Source organism: Aquarana catesbeiana, linkage group LG03 (assembly GCF_042186555.1).
Source record: "Aquarana catesbeiana isolate 2022-GZ linkage group LG03, ASM4218655v1, whole genome shotgun sequence".
Classification (NCBI taxonomy): domain Eukaryota; kingdom Metazoa; phylum Chordata; class Amphibia; order Anura; family Ranidae; genus Aquarana; species Aquarana catesbeiana.
The window spans coordinates 114810957-114831829 of NC_133326.1; the positions used below are offsets into that span (position 1 = coordinate 114810957).

Below are 20873 nucleotides of genomic sequence, written 5' to 3' on the forward strand. Positions count from 1 at the left end.
TATAAGGGGACTCGGATGGGAACACCTAATATAAGGGGACTCCGATGGGAACACCTAATATAAGGGGACTCCGATGGGAACACCTAATATAAGGGGACTCTGATGGGAACACCTAATATAAGGGGACTCTGATGGGAACACCTGATATAAGGTGGTTCTATCTTCTTTTACTTGAAATGTGGATGTGATTGGCCTACTTTTATTAAAGAGCTATTCATTTGTTTTTGTTGTCTAATTGAGGGGGCTGAGTGATGGGAATCTGGGGTTAGGGTTGTCATCCGTACGGGATTGACCCAAACAGTACGGGTTTGGCAACTTGTGCTTGGGTTTCTGTCCCCTGGAAACCCAGGCACAACTAATATCCAGCGCCTCTGTCTGTGTCCCGTCCTCCGCCCCATAGCTCTGTATTTATTATGTGGCCCGGGCGGCTGTGCGGCACGCGCCTCTCTGCTCCATATCACAGACCGCCGGTGTAGCTTGTCTGTCTAAGAGGCGAGCAACCGCGAGCTCCGACCGACCTCACTGTCCTCATCTCATGGAGCCTCGGCCTCACCCTCTTCCTGCTCCACCACAGCTGGGGACCGTGGGAGACAAGAGGTGACAGGGGAGCCCGAGACCTTGTCAGCACAGCGGGATGGGGGAACCCAAAGGCATGATCGCAGCAGCAGCCCCTCTCCTCTCTGTTAGCCCCCCTCTCCTCTCTGTCAGCCCCCTCTCCTCTGTCAGCCCCCCTCCTCTATGTCAGCCCCCTCTTCTCTGTCAGCCCCCTTTCCTCTCTGTCAGCCCCCCTTCCTCTCTGTCAGCCCCCTCTTCCTCTCTGTCAGCCCCCTCTTCCTCTCTGTCAGCCCCCTCTTCCTCTCTGTCAGCCCCCCTCCTATCTTTCAGCCCCCTCTTCCTCTCTGTCAGCCCCCCTCCTCTGTCAGTTCCTCTCTGTCAGCCCCCCTTCCTCTCTATTAGCCCCCTCTTCTCTCTGTCAGCCCCCTCTCCTCTCCTCTCCTATGTCAGCTCCCCTCCTCTGTCAGTTCCTCTCTGTCAGCCCCCCTTCCTCTCCGTTAGCCCCCTCTTCTCTCTGTCAGCCCCCTCTCCTCTCCTCTCCTATGTCAGCTCCTCTCTGTCAGCCCCCTTCCCCTCTGTCAGCCCCCCTCTTCCCCTCTGTCAGCCCCCCTTTCCCCTCTGTCCCCCCATACTACACCAGGAAACCTCCCCCCACCCCCCAAAATTACACTGGGAGGCTCCCCACCAAACATTACACACTACATATACACTATATTGTACGTTACACACGCCTGCTCTGTATACACTATATTGTACATTACACACGCCTGCACTATATATACACTATATTGTACATTACACACACCTACACTATATTGTACATTACACACGCCTACACTATATTGTACATTACACACGCCTGCACTATATTGTACATTACACACGCCTGCACTATATACACTATATTGTACATTACACACTCTGCTCTATATACACTATATTGTACATTACACACGCCTGCACTATATTGTACATTACACACGCCTGCACTATATTGTACATTACACACGCCTGCACTATATACACTATATTGTACATTACACACTCTGCTCTATATACACTATATTGCACATTACATACTCTGCTCTATATACACTATATTGCCCATTACACACTCTGCTCTATATACACTATATTGCACATTACATACTCTGCTCTATATACACTATATTGCACATTACACACTCTGCTCTATATACACTATATTGCACATTACACACACCTGCTCTATATACACTATATTGCACATTACACACACCTGCACTATATGCAATTGGCTACACCCACTGTTCAGTGCTGCGCGTGCTGCATTATTAATACTCCCCTAGGGCACATAGAGGTGTCCCAGGTATTTTACAATCTCATAGTGTATGCTACAAAAAAAATGCCAAGCCCCGCTGAAGTGTTCGGGTTTGGCTCAAAGAAAAGGTGGCAACCTATCTGGGGTGGGGTGCTGAGCGATGGACTCTTCGGAGGGAGTTAATGGGTGACTGTAGTTGTATCCAGAATAGCGGACACATGTGCAGTTAGCGATTTGTGCTCTAGATGTCGCTGTAGCTCTTCAGCTGTAGACCAGGAAGTAAAAACGATATGTGAGCTGTCTGTGGTTGGCGCGCTGTAATGAGGTAAATGTTGGGAGCCGCACATTGGAAGCAGTGATGGAGGCGGCTGGAGAGTTGAAGTGGTAAGTGTGGGCATTTGTGTTTCCTGTGGCGGGAGTGGGGGTCATATTGGACCGGGTATAGTAAGGAATACAAAGCAGACAGGAGGACAAGCCTGCACATTGATAGAGCTTTAATATGACGTGTGTCTGCACAGCGCTGTACTCTCACAACTTCCAGCATGACCAGTAGAGGCGGTACTGAGCTCAGTATGACTTCCTACACTCACCCTGTCACCTGACCCATTCATACTAACCTGGTCAGGTTGCCTTGCTATCTCCAAGCAGTACTGGAGCCCTGATCTTCCCCTCAGCATCAAAGGGCCAGCTCCTGTAATGCTGAGGTGTAAGTGTCCAGCAGCTGTATGGAGGGTGGGGGCTGAAGCTGCTATTAGGACTTTTTCGAACAGGCTTCAGGGGGTGCCGATATAGCCTACAGCTATGTAACATATAAAAAGGAACTTTTTTTTTTTTTTTTACAAATATTGTAGCTGTAGGCAGACCCCCAGGTACCTAGCAGTGCCTGGAGTCTGGTGCTGTCTTCCTGCTGCAGATTCTTCTTACCGTGGCGGGGGCCATCTTGGATATGGGAGGTGTCTGTGGCGGGGGCCATCTTGGATATGGGAGGTGTCTGTGGCGGGGGCCATCTTGGATATGGGAGGTGTCTGTGGCGGGGGCCATCTTGGATATGGGAGGTGTCTGTGGCGGGGGCCATCTTGGATATGGGAGGTGTCTGTGGCGGGGGCCATCTTGGATATGGGAGGTGTCTGTGGTTTTCTGAGGAAGCACAGCCGACTCCCCACTGCAAATGTGCACACCAGTGTGACGCTCTGTGAATGGTCCAGGAGGGGGTGGGGCAAGCAGCGTTATCCTTGCCTAGGGGAGGATTGCAGACATGGGAGCGGGTAATGATAAAAATCAGTACTTCCCACAAAAAGTTATGCATTTTATACTTTGTATCAGATTTTTATTCCTCCCTTTTACACGACTGAATCATTTGCCATGAGAGTTATATGAACCCTGACATTATTATTGGCCTGTATGTGTTAGTTACCTGGCTGTTGTTCTGGTCAGAGTGTCAATATGGCAGCCAGGCAGCTAGCATTTTCAGAAGGAGGTTGACAGTGGCAGCTTCTGGTTTTCTGATGACGGGATGTCTTTAAGCAAATTGCTGACTGAGTTCAGAACGTTAAAATTGGAAAGTCAAAGCAGTGATCCACCACTTACTTCTATCAACCTTGCTGCAGAGTAGAGCTGCACGATTCTGGATAAAATGAGAATCACAATTTTTTTTGCTTAAAATAAAGATCACAATTCTCTCAGCGTAACATCATACAAAAAAATGGGCTAACTTTACTGTTTGTGTGTTTTTTTTAATTCATTGAAGTGTATTTTTTTCACAAAAAATTACATTTGAAAGGCCGCTGTGCAAATACAATGTGACATAAAATATTGCAATGACCGCTATTTTATTCTCTAGGGTCTCTGTTAAAATGTGTGTGTGTATATGTGTGTATATATATATATATATATATATATATATATATATATATATATATATATATAACAGAAGCAGGGATTGCTGCAAAAATTTATTTTCAAAGAATAAATAACATCAATTCATATTCAATGTTCAAATATCGAAAAATATCAGAAACAGCTGGCGACGACGTTTTGGGCTTCAACAGATAACACCCTTTCTCACAATGACATATCTGCTACTGGTAATACACATCACATGGTATATATAAGAAATTCATCAATCTAAATTGTTAATTACAACTTCAAAATAAGCTGGAATCAATTACTCCACATCTAGCACTATATTCTCAATTATTCAATTATTATAAATGGCTGAAGCGACTTGTCGGTCACCGGTGTGCTTGATTCCTCACTAGACGGGAACCCAAAAAAGTTGTTGATAGAAAAAATGATAGCAAAAGATTCATCAGTACATCTACAGAATAAAATAAATCTATAATATAATTAATCTATCATATAACCCCATTCATCAATGTAATAAAAAGCTTCTAAATGTAATCACTAGCATCTATTTTTGAATTTCTCAAAGGAATAAATACAGGTCAAAATCAATGTTTAACCCTTTAGACTGCAAAGTATCCAAACGGTTAATCCAATAAACCTCTTCAATGCTAATTCCCTATTCCCCCCTTGTCTATTAATACCCCATCAATGACCATATATCTTAATTGAGACACCATATGCTTTTTTTTTTCTACAAAATGTCTAGATAATAGTAATTTCTCTAATTTGTCCCGAATAGAATATTTATGTCTTGCAATCCTGTCTTTTACTTTTTTAATTTGTTTCTCCTACGTAAACCAGTCCACACAGACATTTTAATAATGTATATAACGTAGGACGATTGACAAGCAAAATGATCTTTAATATTATATCCGATATGTGGATGGCAAAAACTTTTTCCTTTTATCATACTCGTATATTGAGTACAAGATAGGGAAGGAACCATAATTGGGGGGGGGGGGGGACCCAAAAAGGTAATGCGGGGAAATAGGAGAACTATATTGGTCGGATTTTACCAGTATATCACGCAATGTTCTTCCTTTGCGATAAGATGGTAGTGGAGGATAATAAAATTCAGGAATAGTTGGATAATTTTTCTTCAATATCGACCAATGTTTTCTAATTACATTATTAATCTGACTTAAAAACGGGTGAAACTGTGAGTTTGAAAGGCATCCTGCGAGTAACATCCTTCTCTCTATCATGATGTAAACCAATACGAACGGATTTCTGTCGCCAAAGAAATTACGGAGCTGGAACAACAATTGTCTGAATTATTGTGACAACCGGAGCTTCAAAAAACAAAAATGGATCTTGAGGAGAAAATGGTTACACACCGGAAGTCTATTGACGTGCGGAAACGCACCAAAATGGACCGTGATCGAGACGATTATACTAATAATCGTGTCTACAACTGGTTGAACATGAATTGATGTTGTTTATTCGTCTTAAAAAAAATTTTTTTGTGCAGCAATCTCTGTTTCTACATATCGGTCCGTGGGAAGGACTAAATTGATGGCACTACAGGATTGTTTAGTACATCTCTCAAAAAAAAAAAAAATATATATATTATTTATTTATTTTTTTTTCTCTGTCTCATTTTTGGAGGTTTCTAGCAAAAAAAAAAATACTGATTTTAACTTTTAAGCATCAAATGTCAGAAAAAGGCTTATGCCGCGTACAGATGATTGGATTTTCCGACAACAGAAACTGTGGCTTTTTTTCCAAGGGATGTTGGCTCAAACTTGTCTTGCATATACACGGTCACACAAATGTTGTCGGAAATTCCGAACGTCAAGAACATGGTGACATACAAGATGTACGACAAGCCGAGAAAAATGAAGTTCAATAGCCAGTGCGGCTCTTCTGCTTGATTCCGAGCATGCGTGGAATTTTGTGCGTCGGAATTGTCTTCACACACTCGGAATTTACGACAACGGATTTTGTTGTCGGAAAATTTTGAGATCCAGCTCTCAAACATCTGTTGTCAGAAATTCTGACAGCAAATTTCCGATGGACCCTCTACACGGTCGGAATTTCCAATAACAAGCTCACATCCAACATTTGTTATTGTAAATTCCGATCGTGTGTACGCGGCAATAGTCTTTTTAAAGTGATTGTAAAGTCCTTGTTTTAAAAAAACAAACCTGTTATACTTACCCCCTCTGTGTAGTGGTTTTGCACAGAGCAGCCCAGTTCCTCCTGTTCTTGGGTCCCTCCTTCGCTGCTCATGGCCCCTTCTTCCTCCTGTTGAGTGCCACCACAGCAGTGGGGGCACCCGAGCCAAGTCACAGCTCTGTGTGTCCATTCAGACACGGAGCCCCGCCCCCTCTCTTCTGATTGTCTAACTGACTTTGACAGCTGCAAGAGCCAATGGCGGCGCCACTGCTGTGTCTCAGCCAATCAGGAGCAGAGTCCCGAATGGCTAAGACACTCGTGGACATCACTGGAAAGAGATGGGTCTCGAGTAAGAAATTATTGGGGAATGCTGCGCACAGGTTTTTTATCTTAATGAATAAAGATAAAAAAAAAAAACTTCTGCCGGATGGGTTTTACTTTGCTTTAAAGGAACAGAATATAAAACTTCTTGGTAAAAAGAATTTTCAGACAGCGTATGTGGTTTTTGTTCAGAAATATACATTCATTTTAAAACTGAATGTTAAAAGCAAGTGAAATTTTCAAAACAACATTCTTTCTCTAAGCATCTTCCAGGACAGCCCATGAGACCTAGGGCTCCTCCTACAGGGACAGGAAACACTTTAGCTCCCACCAGATAAAAGGGGGGTCCTCCAGGCCCCATGTCAGTATTTGCGTTTCCTCCAGGCGGGGGGTAACATGTTTCCTGGAACTAGTTCCCCCTAAGTCTCATGAGCGTGGCTCCTGTGATGATGGGGTGGTATTCCTACCTACTTCTTAGGTCCCAGAGCGGCACATCCACCGCGGGAGTAGGTTTGTGACTGCTGTCCCTGCTTCTCAGTGCATGGGGAATGCTAGCACGGTGGTGTTCGTCTGAGCTCCTGCCCACAAGCCGCATGATGGTAGTCGGCTTGTTTTCCCTGCTAAACAGCCTGGCTGGAGTGTGCAGTGGAAGAGAGGACGCCGGGCTCGTGGAGGGGCGGAACTTGCGTTCCAAGCTGGCCCACAGGAAGTACCCGGCGGGGTCACCTCCGGGGCGTGTGACATCATCAGCGGGCGCCGGAGACTCTAGTTCTGGTCTCTGAACGGTGTGAACAGGGACACTGGGAGGCTGGTGGTTTTAAAAACTGTGAAACCCAGCAGAGGCTGCGGACCACTACAGGGGCATGATGGACTGCTCTGCGATACCTGCACAGGCAGCGGAAGCAGGCCCTAACACCAGCACCTCACAGGCAAGCTTGAAGTGTAATTTACTCGCTTGCACATCCTGTGAGTGTTCTCCCCCTTGTAGCCAGTAGGGACTAGGTGAAAGGGGCACACTTTCCTTTTCTCCTGCATGGGGTGTTATGGAGTGTAAAATTTTATTGGGGTAATTTGTTCTCTTGCAGGCCAAGGCTCAAGACAAGGCCCAAGTACAGCCACCAAAAAGGAAATGTGCGGTTTGCAGAAACAAAATGAGCTCCTCATGGAGCAAAACAGTTTGCCGCAGCTGTATAGACAGCCTAGTTAAGGATGACCCGGTTGTCTCCTGTCAGAAAATGCTGGCTTCTGTTACAGATGAGCTTACGTCTACATTTAGCTCATTTAAAACTCTAATTGACAAGATTCAAGTCCCCTCAGAGGGTCCATCTCCAGTTAGGACTTCAGCCGGTCCTTAGTGCTCCACAGCAGAGTGCGGAGAGTGAAGACTCTGAGGCTAAACCGGATCTGCCCATTCTTCTCCGGAAGAATCCGGGTCAGATACAGGGCCCAGGGTAGAGAATCCACAATGGGTTAGAGGTATAAGTTATTATTGGAAGATGTAGATGACTTATTAAAGGCTATCTATATGACACTTGATAATAGAAGAGGAGAAGGCACAATTGTTTAAACATGACCTTTAGCTTCAAAGGTTTGCATAAGAAAAAGCCTAGAGTTTTTCCTGTGCATAGTTCCCTTCTTGATACTATCAAGCTGGAGTGGGAAAATCCAGAGAGAAAACCTTTCTTTCTCCAAGCGTCTTCCAGGACAGCCCATGAGACCTTGGGCTCCTCCTACCAGGACAGGAAACACGTCACCCCCACCAGATAAAAGGGCGGCCCATGTCAGTTATTTGTGTTTCCTCCGGACGGGGGGTAACATATTCATGGAACCTGCTCCCATAGGCCTTATAAGCAGGGGCTTTGTATGGCCTTTTTTCTGGGGCATATCACTTACCTCTTCCTCTGCCAGAAGCAGCACACCGCTGGGGAGGTTGGCTGTGTTGCTGTTCTCTGTCCTCAGTGCCTGGAGAGGGCCAGGACCGGTGTGAGGTCGTGCCCCTAGCGCAGTGCTTTGCACTCTAGCTCAGCTGAGCTTCGGTTGTCCTTCCCTGCCGACAGCCTGGCTGATCTGAGCAAGGAATGGAGGAAGCCGAAGCGTTCGAGGGGCGGAGCTATTGCGCTCCAAGCTGGCCCACAGGAAGTGCCTGGAGAGGGTTACTTCCGGGGCATATGACATCATCATCGGGCGCCGGAGACGAGGTTCCAGTCTTCATAAACGGCGCGAACAGAGAACGCTGGCTGCTGGTGTTTCTTGGTGTTAAGCAGCCAGGCTGTGGATGACCAAGAGGGGCAGAATGGATCCTCCTGCAGTACCTGCACAGGCAGCGGATGCAGTTCCCAACACCAGCACCTCACAGGTAAGCCTGGGGTGTTCTGTCACCACCTTACTATCCCTGTGAGTGTTCCCTCCCCCTCCCCCCTCTGTAGTAGTGGGTGTAAGGGGACACATTTCCTCCCTCCTGCACGTGGTGTTACGGAGTGATTGTGTGGCTTTAATTACATTGTGGGTCATTTATTTTGTCTTGCAGACCAAGACTCAGGACAAGGCCCAAGCGCAGCCACTTAAAAGGAAATGTGCGGTTTGCGCAAACAAATTGAGCTCCTCATGGAGCAAAGCAGTTTGTCGCACCTGTATAGAAGGCCTAGTAAAGGATGACCCGGTTGCCTCTTGCCAGAAGATGCTTACTTCTGTTAGGGATGAGCTTGCGTCCACCTTCAGTTCCTTTAGAACGCTTATTGACAAGCTCCAGACTCCAGCAGAGAGTCCGTCTTCACTGAAGGCGTCAGTAAGCACTCCGCAGCAGGCAGAGAGTGAAGACTCTGAGGCTGAGGTCAGATCTACCCGTTCTTCTCTGGAAGAATCAGGGTCAGATACAGAGCCCAGAGATAGAGAATCCACTCGAGGCTCAAGATTTAAGTTATCTGTTGAGGATGTAGATGACTTATTAAAGGCTATCTATACTACCCTTGAATTAAAAGAGGAAGAGGTTCAGTTATCCAAACATGATCTTATGTATAAAGGATTACATAAGAGAAAATCAAGAGTGTTTCCAGTTCATAGTTCTTTGGTTGATACTATTAAACTGGAATGGGATAATCCTGAGAGAAAACCATTCTTCTCCAGTAACCTAAAAAGGAGGTTTCCTTTTGATGAGGACATTGCGCAGCCATGGAATAAGAATCCCAAGTTAGACGCACCTCTTTCAAAAGTTTCAAAAAACTCGGACCTGGCGTTTGATGATATGGGTACGCTTAAGGATCCGATGGACAAGAGGGGGGATATCCTTCTCCACAGAGCCTGGGACTCAGCAGTTGGAAACCTGAAACCAGCTTTGGCTTCCACTTGTGTGGCCAGAAATCTGGAGGTTTGGTTGACTCAGATTCAGTCACATCTGTCAGCAGGTACCTCCAGAGAGCAAATTTTAAAGTCTTTTCCTCTCCTATTTCAGGCAGTGGGTTTTTTGGCAGATTCTTCCGCTGAGTCGGTAAGAATGTCAGCCAGGACTTCGGCTCTAGTGAACTCGGCCAGGAGAAGCCTTTGGCTTAAGACCTGGTCAGGGGACTCGGCCTCCAAGTTGCGCCTTTGTGGCCTTCCTTTAACTGGCGATCATTTATTTGGCCCAGGTCTACAGGAGGCACTGTAACGCACGGCTGATAAGAAAAAGGCGTTTCCAGAGAAAAAGAGAGTTCAGACAGCCAGAAAATTTTTTCGTGGCCAAAACAGGCAACAGAGTCCTAGAGAAAAGGACAGCAGGCCGAAAAAGCATTGGACTGGGCACAGAGGCAGAGGCAAAGGGGGAGTGCTATTTAACCCTCCTCAACAGCCCGCCAAGCCGCAGTGACTTGTGTTCCCCGGTGGGAGGGAGATTGAGGGCCTTCATCCCACAGTGGGCAGCAGTCACTCTGAGCCCCTTCGTCCTGGACCTAGTGACCAACGGGTACAGGCTGGAGTTTGTTCACCAACCACCAGAACGTTTGTTGGTCACATTTCCTCCACAAGATCGGGAGAAAGCAAGGGCTCTGGGTCTCCAGATCGGAGACTTATTAGATCAAAAAGTCCTGATTCCTGTTCCTCGATCGGAGCGGGGCAAGGGATTCTATTCCCATGTATTTGTGGTCAGAAAGCCAGCAGGAAAGTTTCGACTTATCCTGAATCTCCGGACCTTAAACAAGTCCATCAGATACAAGCATTTCCGTATGGAGACGGTTTTTACAATCAAAAACCTACTATACCCAAACTGCTTTATGGCCACATTGGACTTAAGGGATGCTTATCTTCACATCCCTATCCATCCAGCCTTCCAAAAGTTTTTGAGATTGGCAGTGAAGACGGGTATGGGGACCCGACATTTTCAATTTCAGGCCCTCCCCTTCGGTCTTTCCTCAGCCCCACGCATCTTTACGAAGGTGTTGGGGGAAGTGCTGGCTCCTCTAAGATTAAAGGCAATAACGGTTATCCCTTACTTAGACGACCTCCTGATAGTGGCAAAATCATACCAAAGGCTGTTGGAAGATCTCCAGGCTGTACAGGACTTCTTACAGTCCCTAGGCTGGCTAATAAACAAAGAAAAATCGTCCTTGATTCCGGCCCAGAAAGTAACTTATCTGGGTTACGATTTTTGCTCCGTGAACCAAAGAGTTTTTCTTCCTCAGGAGAAGATTAGCAAAGTGTTCCAGACTATGTCAACATTGCAGACCAACCAGTCGGTCTCTCTGAGACAGGTGTCGAGGGCAGTGGGTCTTATGACCTCATGTTTTCCCGCAGTACCATGGGCGAGACTCCGTCAGCGTCCGTTACAAAGGTTTCTTTTAAGAAACTGGGACGGGGACGTAAGGTCCCTGGAGTCAAGGATCTGGCTTCCCGACAGGATAAAAAGAAGCCTGTGGTGGTGGAGAGCTGGTCAGCACCTAGCAGGAGGTCTCCCATGGTCCTTTCCCATTTCCCGAAGGATTACCACGGATGCGAGTTCCTGGGGATGGGGGGCCCACCTCAGCAATGCAGTAGCACAAGGAGAGTGGTCCCCAGAGGAGGCAAGGGCCTCATCCAATCAAAGAGAGCTGCTTGCAGTCCAGAGAGCCCTCCAGTCTTTTCAGATGGAGATCAGGGGTCACAACCTCCAAATCCTGTCAGACAATATAGCGACAGTTGCGTATATCGACAAGCAGGGAGGCACGAGAAGCTGGAGGCTTCAGTCCATTGCCCAGGAGATCCTTTCATGGGCAGAGGGGAATCTAGCCTCCATTTCTGCTGTACACCTGAAGGGGAAAAACAATTGCCTGGCAGATTATCTCAGCCGTCACAGGATAGACCGAGACAACTGGTCCCTTCATCCCGAAGTCTTTGCAGACCTCACCAAGAGATGGGGTTATCCGGTAGCGGATTTGTTCGCAAACCGAAACAACCGCAAGACGGAGATATTCTTTTCCATGAACCCGGCAGACCAAGCCTTGGGGATCGATGCTCTGGCGAACCCGTGGCCTCCAGGCCTATGTTATGCCTTTCCGCCAATCAGGCTGATTCCAGAAGTCCTCCGGAAGTTTCGGCTGGAAGAGACAGATCTGATTCTAATTGCCCCGTTTTGGCCCAAGAGGCCATGGTTTTCCATGCTACAGTCTCTGGTTTCAGAGCCTTCGTGGAGTCTTCCGAAAAGGGAAGACCTATTATTGCAGGGTCCAGTATCACACCCTCAGGTGGTTTCCTTAAACTTGACGGCCTGGTATCTGAAGAAAAGATACTGAGCGCCCAAGGGTTCTCTGACAAAGTAGTCAGGACTCTTGTTAATTGCAGGAAGCCAGTTACTAGAGCCATATATTCCAAAGTTTGGAAAAGGTTTAACTCATGGTTATCTGAAAATGATAGATTAACTCATGATATTCCGTCTATTTTGGAATTTTTCCAAGAGGGTGTCGACAAAGGTCTTTCTGTTAGTACCTTAAAGGTACAGGCGGCAGCTATTAGTGTGTTCCTCCAGTTTTCTCTCCTGGAAAATCCCACTATAGCCAGATTTTTCAAATCTATCTCTAGGGCCAGACCAGTAGTAGTGAGAAGTTGTCCAACGTGGGATCTGTCCCTAGTACTTCAAACTCTGGTAGAATTTCCGTTTGAACCTCTGGAAAGTATGTCAGTTAAATTACTTACATTAAAAACTGTGTTCCTTATAGCTGTTACCTCAGCTCGTAGGGTAAGTGAGTTGCAGGCCCTATCAGTTAGGGAGCCCTTCCTCACGATTTTTGAGGATCGAGTTGTGTTACGAACCGATCCAGGTTTTTTGCCCAAGGTGGCAAGTACATTCCACCGATCTCAAAACATTGTATTGCCAACCTTTTGTAGTTCGCCACAGGGCGACTTAGAAAGAAAATTTTGTTTTCTAGATGTAAGAAGGATTCTCTTGGTCTATCTTGAGGTCACGAAGACCTTTAGGAAAACTGATGCCTTGTTTGTCCTCTTTTCTAGAGTTCACAAGGGGAATAGTGCATCTAAAGCCACATTGGCTAGATGGATAAAGCAAGCCATCTTGGAAGCTTACAAAATTAGGGAGGTCCCTACACCTTTTGTTACTGCGCACTCAACTAGAGCCTTGTCTACGTCTTGGGCTGAGAGGGCTGGTGCCTCACCGGAACAAATTTGCAGGGCTGCCACTTGGTCCAGTTATTCGACCTTCATTAAACATTATCGCCTGGATCTCCTATCAGCTCAGGAGCAGGCGTTTGGTCGTAAGGTCCTTCAGGCAGTTGTCCCTCCCTAGACTGGTAAGTTCTGGCTCATCATCTCATGGGCTGTCCTGGAAGACGCTTGGAGAAAAGCTGAGTTAGACTTACCGGTAACTCCTTTTCTGAGAGTCTTCCAGGACAGCCGGATTCCCACCCGGTATTGTCTGAAGTTATGTGTATTATGCATATGTTTTGCAGGGTCCTACGGTTCTTGAGAATACTGACATGGGCCTGGAGGACCGCCCTTTTATCTGGTGGGGGTGACTTGTTTCCTGTCCTGGTAGGAGGAGCCCAAGGTCTCATGGGCTGTCCTGGAAGACTCTCAGAAAAGGAGTTACCGGTAAGTCTAACTCAGCTTTTTTCTGGTAACCTAAAAAGGTTTCCATTTGAAGAGAACACAGCACAACCATGGAACAAAAATCCTAAGTTAGACGCACCTCTTTCAAAAAACCTGGACCTAGCCTTTGACGATATGGGCACTCTTAGGGATCCGATGGATAAAAGAGGAGATGTCCTTCTTTACAGAGCCTGGGACTCAGCCATTGGGAATCTTAAACAAGCTTTGGCCTCCACTTGTGTAGCCAGAAATTTAGAAGTATGGTTGACACAAATACTAACACATTTGCTGGCAGCTACCTCCTAGAGAACAGATTCTGAAATCTTTCCCTCCTCTTTTGTGCAGTGGGGTTTTTGGCTGATTCTTCCGCAGAGTCAGTAAGAATGACAGCTAGGACCTCTGCCTTAGTGAATTCGGCCAGAAGAAGCCTATGGCTTAAAACCTGGTCAGGCGACGCTGCCTCAAAGTTGCGCCTATGTGGTCTTCCCTTATCATCTTTTTGGCCCAGGTCTGCAAGAGGCGCTGGAACACACTGCCATTAGGAAAAAAGGCCTTTCCAGAGAATAAGAAAAAGCTGACAGCCAGAAAAAATTTTTGTGGCCAAAGTAGGCAGCAATGTCCTACTAAAAGGGACAATAGGCCCAAAAACATTGGACAGGGCACAAGGGCAGAGGTAGAGGGGGCGTCTTGTTTAACCCTCCGCAACAACCCGCCAAGCTACAGTGTCTTGTGTCTCCCAGTGGGAGGCAGATTGAGGGCTTTTCTCCCACAGTGGGCAGCAGTCACCTCAAGTCCATTCATCCTGGACCTAGTGACCAATGGGTACAGGCTGGAATTTTCTTGCCAGCCACCAGAGCGATTATTGGTCACCTTCCTCCCCAAGATCAGTTAAAAGCAAGGGGCCTGGGTCTCCAAATTGGAGACTTGTTAGATCAGAAGGTCCTGATCCCAGTTCCCCGGTCAGATCAGGACAAGGGCTCTATCCCCATATATTTGTCAACAGAAAGCCGTCAGGAAAATATCGGCTCATCCCGAACCTCTGGTCTCTAAACCGTTCGATCAGGTACAAGCACTTTTGTATGGAGACGGTGTTCTCAATTAAAAACCCGCTTTACCCAAACTGCTTCATAGCCATTTTGGATTTGAGGGATGCCTATCTGCACATCCTTATTCATCCAGCCTTCCAAAGATTCTTGAGACTAGCAGTCAAGATGGGTACAGAGATTCGTCACTTTTCAATTTCAAGCCCTCCCCTTCGGTCTGTCCTCAGCCCCACACATTTTTACAAAGGTGCTGGGGAAGGGGCTGGCTCTGCTAAGGTTAAAGGCGATAACTATTATCCCTTACCTAGACGACGTCCTAGTGGTGGCGGACTCAGTTATTAGCGGATCTCCAGACTGTACAGGACTTCCTTCAATCTTTAGGCTGGTTAATAAACAAAGAGAAGTCTTCCTTAATTCCGGCCCAGAAAGTGACATATCTGGGGTACGAATTTTGCTCAGTAGACCAAAAAGTATTTCTCCCGCAAGAAAAGGTCTCAAAAATGATGCAAACAATGTCAGCCTTACAGACCAATCAGTCGGTCTCGCTGAGAGAGGTTTCAAGAGCAGCGGATCTGATGACCTCCTTGCTTTCCCGCAGTGCCATGGGCAAGATTTCATCAACGCCTATTACAGCTGTTTCTACTAAGGAACTGGGTAGGAGATGCAAGTTGCCTGGAATCAAGGGCCTTGTTACCCTCCAGGGTAAAAAGAAGCTTGTGGTGGTGGAGGACACACTTGCACCTAACAAGCGGTCTACCATGGTCCATTCCTATATCGTAAACCATATCCTATATTGTAAGTATCGGTAGTAATATAATCTATAGAGTAGATACCCTAAACAATTTTTATATCTATTATATTTTTACATAGCTTTTTTCATATATGTTTGAGACAGAGAAAATTGAGTACTGTCCATGATACTTTTTTTATTTGCACTAACATACAATTTTTCAGGACAACCTTCTTCAGGGTCCAAGCAGTACTGATTCACAAATTTTTAAGCAGAATATTAAAGAAAAAAAAAGAGAAAAACAAACACAAATCAATGGTAATAAAGATAGCAGCAGAGTTAGTGAAATAAGACAGAGGGAGAGCTATAGAGTGGAGGGGGGTGAATACTAGTCACAGAGGGGGTCATAAAACTTTAGCATAATGTGTAAGGAAACCAATATCTAAATTCAGGCCATTATTTTTCGTGTCAAAAAGAAGTATCATTCTTAGTTCAAACCAAGTATCAAATCAAGTATTCATATGTTTGATATGTGGTGGTGTGTGTTGTTGTGTGTTTTTTTTTTTTTTTTTTTTTTTTTTTTTTTTACATACTCTTATTGTATTATGTTTTGCCCACTGCATTTATAATAATATTGGCCAGTAACTACTCCCCCTGGAGGCATAAATTTGGATAGTTGCAGTTTTTGGGCCACAAAATCTAGCATATCCAGATTTTTATAAGCTATTCTGCTATACTACAGACATACATACATTTCCATATTACATATTCCTTTGTACTTCATTACATCTTTAAGACATAACATCATTTGTATTTTTTTTAACATTTTGCATACCTATATAAAGTTGAATGAAAATGCTGTAAAATATCTCCCCCCGCCCCCATTTATTTTTTTCTATTCATTTTTCTATATTTCTAATAATTTGGACAAATTTAGATGGTATATCGCATTATAATTCATGTCATCGATAGTGGATAATACTATTGCTGTTCTAGCTCTATACTAGCCATGTATGAACATGTGTGTGTTAATTTATCTTCTTTCCCAACCCTGTTTTTAAAGTTTCATCTTTTATAAAGTATCCAATAGATTTATTGGGATTATTGCTTATGACAGTATGTGACTGTCCCTCAGTCATTTTACCTTATTTATTTTAATATTGTACCCTTGATATTAATAGTTTCCCTTTTTTATTATATTCTAATAATTATCTAGTATTAGTAATACTAGGCTCCAATGATACCTATTATCCTCATCAGTTTTAATTATGACTTAAAATATGCCCATTTAAAAATGACTAGCTAATGTTTTAAAAAAAAACGCTTTTTAATTGATTAATTGACTTTTTAAATCTATTTTTTGTATTCAGGCGTTTTTATCTGTTAAGACTTGCACTTGTATGTGTATTTATTGTTCCTTGATTGCTTTTTCGTACATGCCAATTAGTGCTGTCAATTCCCTTGAGTTATATTCCCCTCCCCTCCCCTCCCTTGTTCACTCCCTTTTAAAATGATCACGAATGGTTCCCTCATTGAAGTCCGTTGAGTATCCGTTGAATGTCGCAGCGCGCATGCTCACTAAACGCGTCTACTAGTAGTGACGTCATCCATTGCTGCCATCCCTGCCTTGCGTTCCATGCCTCGTCCTGAGTTCTGAGTTCCTCCACAGCAGCCGGCCTTCTATCTGCAACGGGGGACACTCACACAGACAGCGTTAGATTGTAGAAAATCAAGGGAGCAGAAAATAGGAGCGTCACCAGGACTTACCCTTGCTGGGACCGATATGCTTGTAATGACCACTTTAAATGTGAGTTCATAAACTGTATGCTTTATTAAAGTTTTACAACGTCTACACTTGGAGGCGCCTCTCTCCTTGTGTTTTTCCATTCCTATATCTCAGAGGATCACAACGGATGTGAGTTCCTGGGGATGGGGAGCCCACTTCAGCAACACAATGGCACAGGGAGAATGGTCCTCAAGGGAAGCAAGAGCTTCATCGATCAGAGAGCTTCTAGCGGTTCAGAGAGCCTTGCAGGCATTTCAGACGGAAATCGGGTGTCACAATCTCCAGATTCTATCCGACAATATTGCTACGGTTGCGTACCTTAACAAACAGGAAGGTACGAGGAGTCGGATACTTAAATCTATCGCCCAGGAGATTTTATCATGGCCAGAGATTTTATCATGGGCAGAAGGGAATCTAGCCTCAATTACAGCAGTGCATCTGAAGGGGACACAAAACTGTCTGGCAGATTATCTCAGCTGCTACCGGTATGTTAAGACAATTGGTCCCTTCATCCCAAAATCTTTACGGGTCTCACCGACAGAGAAGTTCTTTTCTCTGAACCCATCGGATCGATCATTGAGGATTGACGCTCTGGCGAATCGGTGGCCATTTGGCCTCTGTTGTGTCTTACCACCACCGATCAGGCTAATTCCGGAAGTCCTTCTAGAAGAAACAGATTATATCCTAATAGCCTCTTTCTGGCCCAAGAGGCCGTGGTTTTCCCTGTTAGACTCTGGTCTCAGATCCTCCACTGAGTCTTCTGAAGAGAGAAGACTTATTATCGCAGGGTGCAGTGTTGCACCCACAGCTGGTTTCCTTAAGCTTGATTGATGGCCTGGTATCTGAAGAAAAGATACTAAGTGCCCAGGGGTTCTCTGACAAAGTAGTCAAGACCCAGGTTAATTGCAGAAAACCAGTCACCAGAGCCATATATTCCAAGGTTTGGAAGAAATTTAACTCATGGTTATCTGAAAATCAAAGATTAACTCATGATGATCCTTCCTTCAATTTTGGAGAGGGTGCCAACAAAGGTCTTTCAGTTAGTACCTTAAGGCCCCTTTCACACTGGGGCGGTAGGGGGCGTCGGCGGTAAAACAGCGTTATTTTTAGCGCTGTTTTACCCCGGTATTCGCCCGCTAGTGGTGCGGTTTCAACCCCCCGCTGGTGGCCGAAAAAGGGTTAAATCCACTCGTATAGCGCGGCTATAGCCGCGGTATTGCCGCGGTATAGCCGCGCTGTCCCATTGATTTCAATGGGCAGGAGCGGTGAATACACCGCTCCTTCACCGCTCCAAAGATGCGGCTGACAGGAGATTTTTTCTTCTCCTGCCAGTGCACCACTTCAGTGTGAAAGCCCTCGGGCTTTCACACTGAACAAACAGCGGTGGCTGTTTTGGGGCGGTTTGCAGGCGGTATTTTTAGCGCAATAACGCCTGAAAACCGCCCCAGTGTGAAAGGGGCCTAAAAGTACAGCGGCAGCTATCAGTGTTTTTCTCCAATTTTCTCTCTTGGAAAATCCCACTATAGCTAGATTCTTCAAATCAATTTCTAGGTCCAGGCCAGTAGTAGTTAGAAGTTGTCCAACCTGGGACCTGTCCCTGGTGCTTCAAACTCCTGGTAGAATTCCCTTTAAAGCCCCTAGAGGATATTTCAGTTAAGTTACTTACCTTTAAAAACTATTTTTCTTGTGGCAATTACCTCAGCTCGTAGGGTAAGTGAGTTACAGGCCCTATCAGTGAGGGAGCCTTTCCTCACAATTTTTGAGGAGCGGGTTGTTTTAAAAACTGATCCAGGATTTCTGCCTAAAGTGGCCAGTACATTCCACAGATTCCAGGACATTGTAGGCCAACCTTTTGTAGTTCACCAAAGGGTGACCCAGAAAGAAAATTTAGTTTTTTAGACGTGAGAAGAATTCTTGTCTACCTTGAGGTCACCAAGACCTTTAGAAAAACAGACGCCTTGTTTGTCCTCCTTTTTCAGGAGCACAACAAGGGAAAGAGTGCATCTAAAGCCAACTTGGCTAGATGGATAAAGCAAGCTTTTTCTGAAACTTACAAAATTAGGGAAGTTCCTCCGCCTTTTGTCACTGCGCACTCAACAAGAGCCTTTTCTGCGTCTTGGGCTGAGAGGGCTGGAGCCTCACCAGAACAAATTTGCAGGGCTGCCACCTGGTCCAGTTTCTTGACCTTCATTAACCACCTCAATACAGTGCACTTACACCCCCTTCCTGCCCAGACCAATTTTCAGCTTTCAGCGCTCTCACACTTTGACAATTACTCAGTCGTGCAACACTGTACCCATATGAAATTTGCGTCCTTTTTTTCACACAAATAGAGCTTTCTTTTGGTGGTATTTAATCACTAGTGGGTTTTTTATTTTTTGTGCTATAAATAAAAAAGACCGTAAATTTTGTGAAAAAAATGCCTTTTTCTTTGTTTCTGTCATAAAATTTTGCAAATTAGTAATTTTTCTTCATAAATTTTGGCCAAAATTTATACTGCTACATAGCTTTGGTAAAAATAACCCAAATTAGTATAAATTATTTGATCTTTGTGAAAGTTATAGAGTCTACAAACTATGGTGCCAGTCACTGAAAATTGATCACATCTGATCACACAGATGTAGTGATGGTCTATCTCATTTCTTGGTACACTAACAAGTCAGAAAAGTACAAATACCCCCTAAATGACCCCTTTTTAGAAAGTAGACATTCCAAGGTATTAAGTAAGTAGCATGGTGATTTTTTTTAAGTTGTAATTTTTTCCCACAATTCTTTGCAAAATGAAGATTTTTTTTTTTTTTTTTTTTACAAAATTGTCATATTAACAGGTTATTTCTCTCTCAGAGCTTATGCATACAACAAATTACACCCCAAAATACATTCTGCTACTCTTCCTGAGTATGGCGATACCACATGTGTGAGACTTTTACACAGCCTGGCCACATACAAAGGCCGAACATTGAAGTAGCATCTTCATGCGTTCTACGAGCCTAAATGACACATCTCATTTCTCAACCACCATTTACACTTTTGAAGGCCCTGGAGCACCAGGACAATAGAATTGCCCCCAAACTGACCCCATTTTGGAAAGCAAACACCCCAACGTATAATCTATGAGGCATAATGAGTCTTTTGAACGGTTCATTTTTTTCCAGAAGTTTTTGGAAAATGTGGAAAAAAATGAAAACGCATTTTTTTTTTTTTTTTTTTTTACACAAAGTTGTCCATTTATCAGATATTTCCAACACATAGCATGTACGTAGCAAAGATGACACCCCAAAATACATTCTGCTACTCCTCCTGAGTATGGCGATACCACATGTGTGAGACTTTTACACAGCCTGGCCACATACAGAGGCCCAACATCAAAGTAGCACCATCAGGCGTTCTAGGAGCATAAATGACATATATAATTTCCTGGCAACCTATCATTTTTGAAAACCCTTCATATTTCTAACACATAGCATGCACATACCATTACAATCCAAAATAAATTCTATTGCAGAAAGGGTAAAAAAAAAGCATTACCTGTGCTTTTAGTAGTATCCACAGAAGAGAGCACTGGTCCAGGCAGCAGGCAGGGAGGTGCTTAGCGACAGCAATATTAACTATGCAGGCAGGAATATTGTCTATAGTCGGCACAGCACAGTCCATAGAAATTGTCCAGGCAGAGACAGCCAGCACAGCCATAATATTGGTCCTGGTACACTGTTAACTGCAGATACTCATTATTGTACCGCGACAGGCATGGGCATGGTGGCAGTAAGTCAGCAGCAGGCTGAGGGCCACAATCAGGTAAGACCTGTGCACAGGGGCACAGGGGTAGAGGCTTCGACCCACCCAAATCTCTATGAAGCCTCCGGACTCCAGACCCTAATTCCGAAACCCGGAGAAAACAAAAATAATTGTTTTCTCCAACCGGAAAAACAATTCTGGAGCCCCTCACATATGTGAGACCCCTGTGTACTACAGTAGCAGGGCAACAGATCAGTCCAAGTGGTAGGCAAAAGCATAGTCCATAAAACAGGCCAGGGTCGGTTCACATGTAAGCAGTCCAAGCGGTAGGCA

General features: G+C 44.9%; 1 protein-coding gene across 2 annotated transcripts in view; it reads left to right on the forward strand.

Moving 5' to 3' along the window:
• Positions 1 to 2108: 2108 nt before the first annotated feature.
• Positions 2109 to 20873, forward strand: part of ICE2 (interactor of little elongation complex ELL subunit 2) — a 268772-nt gene continuing 250007 nt past the window's right edge. For both annotated transcript variants that reach the window (XM_073619024.1, XM_073619025.1), the window contains exon 1: positions 2109 to 2239. In XM_073619024.1, coding sequence (XP_073475125.1) covers positions 2214 to 2239 — 26 coding nt within the window. In that variant the 5' untranslated portion in view covers positions 2109 to 2213. The remainder of the gene's footprint in view (positions 2240 to 20873) is intronic.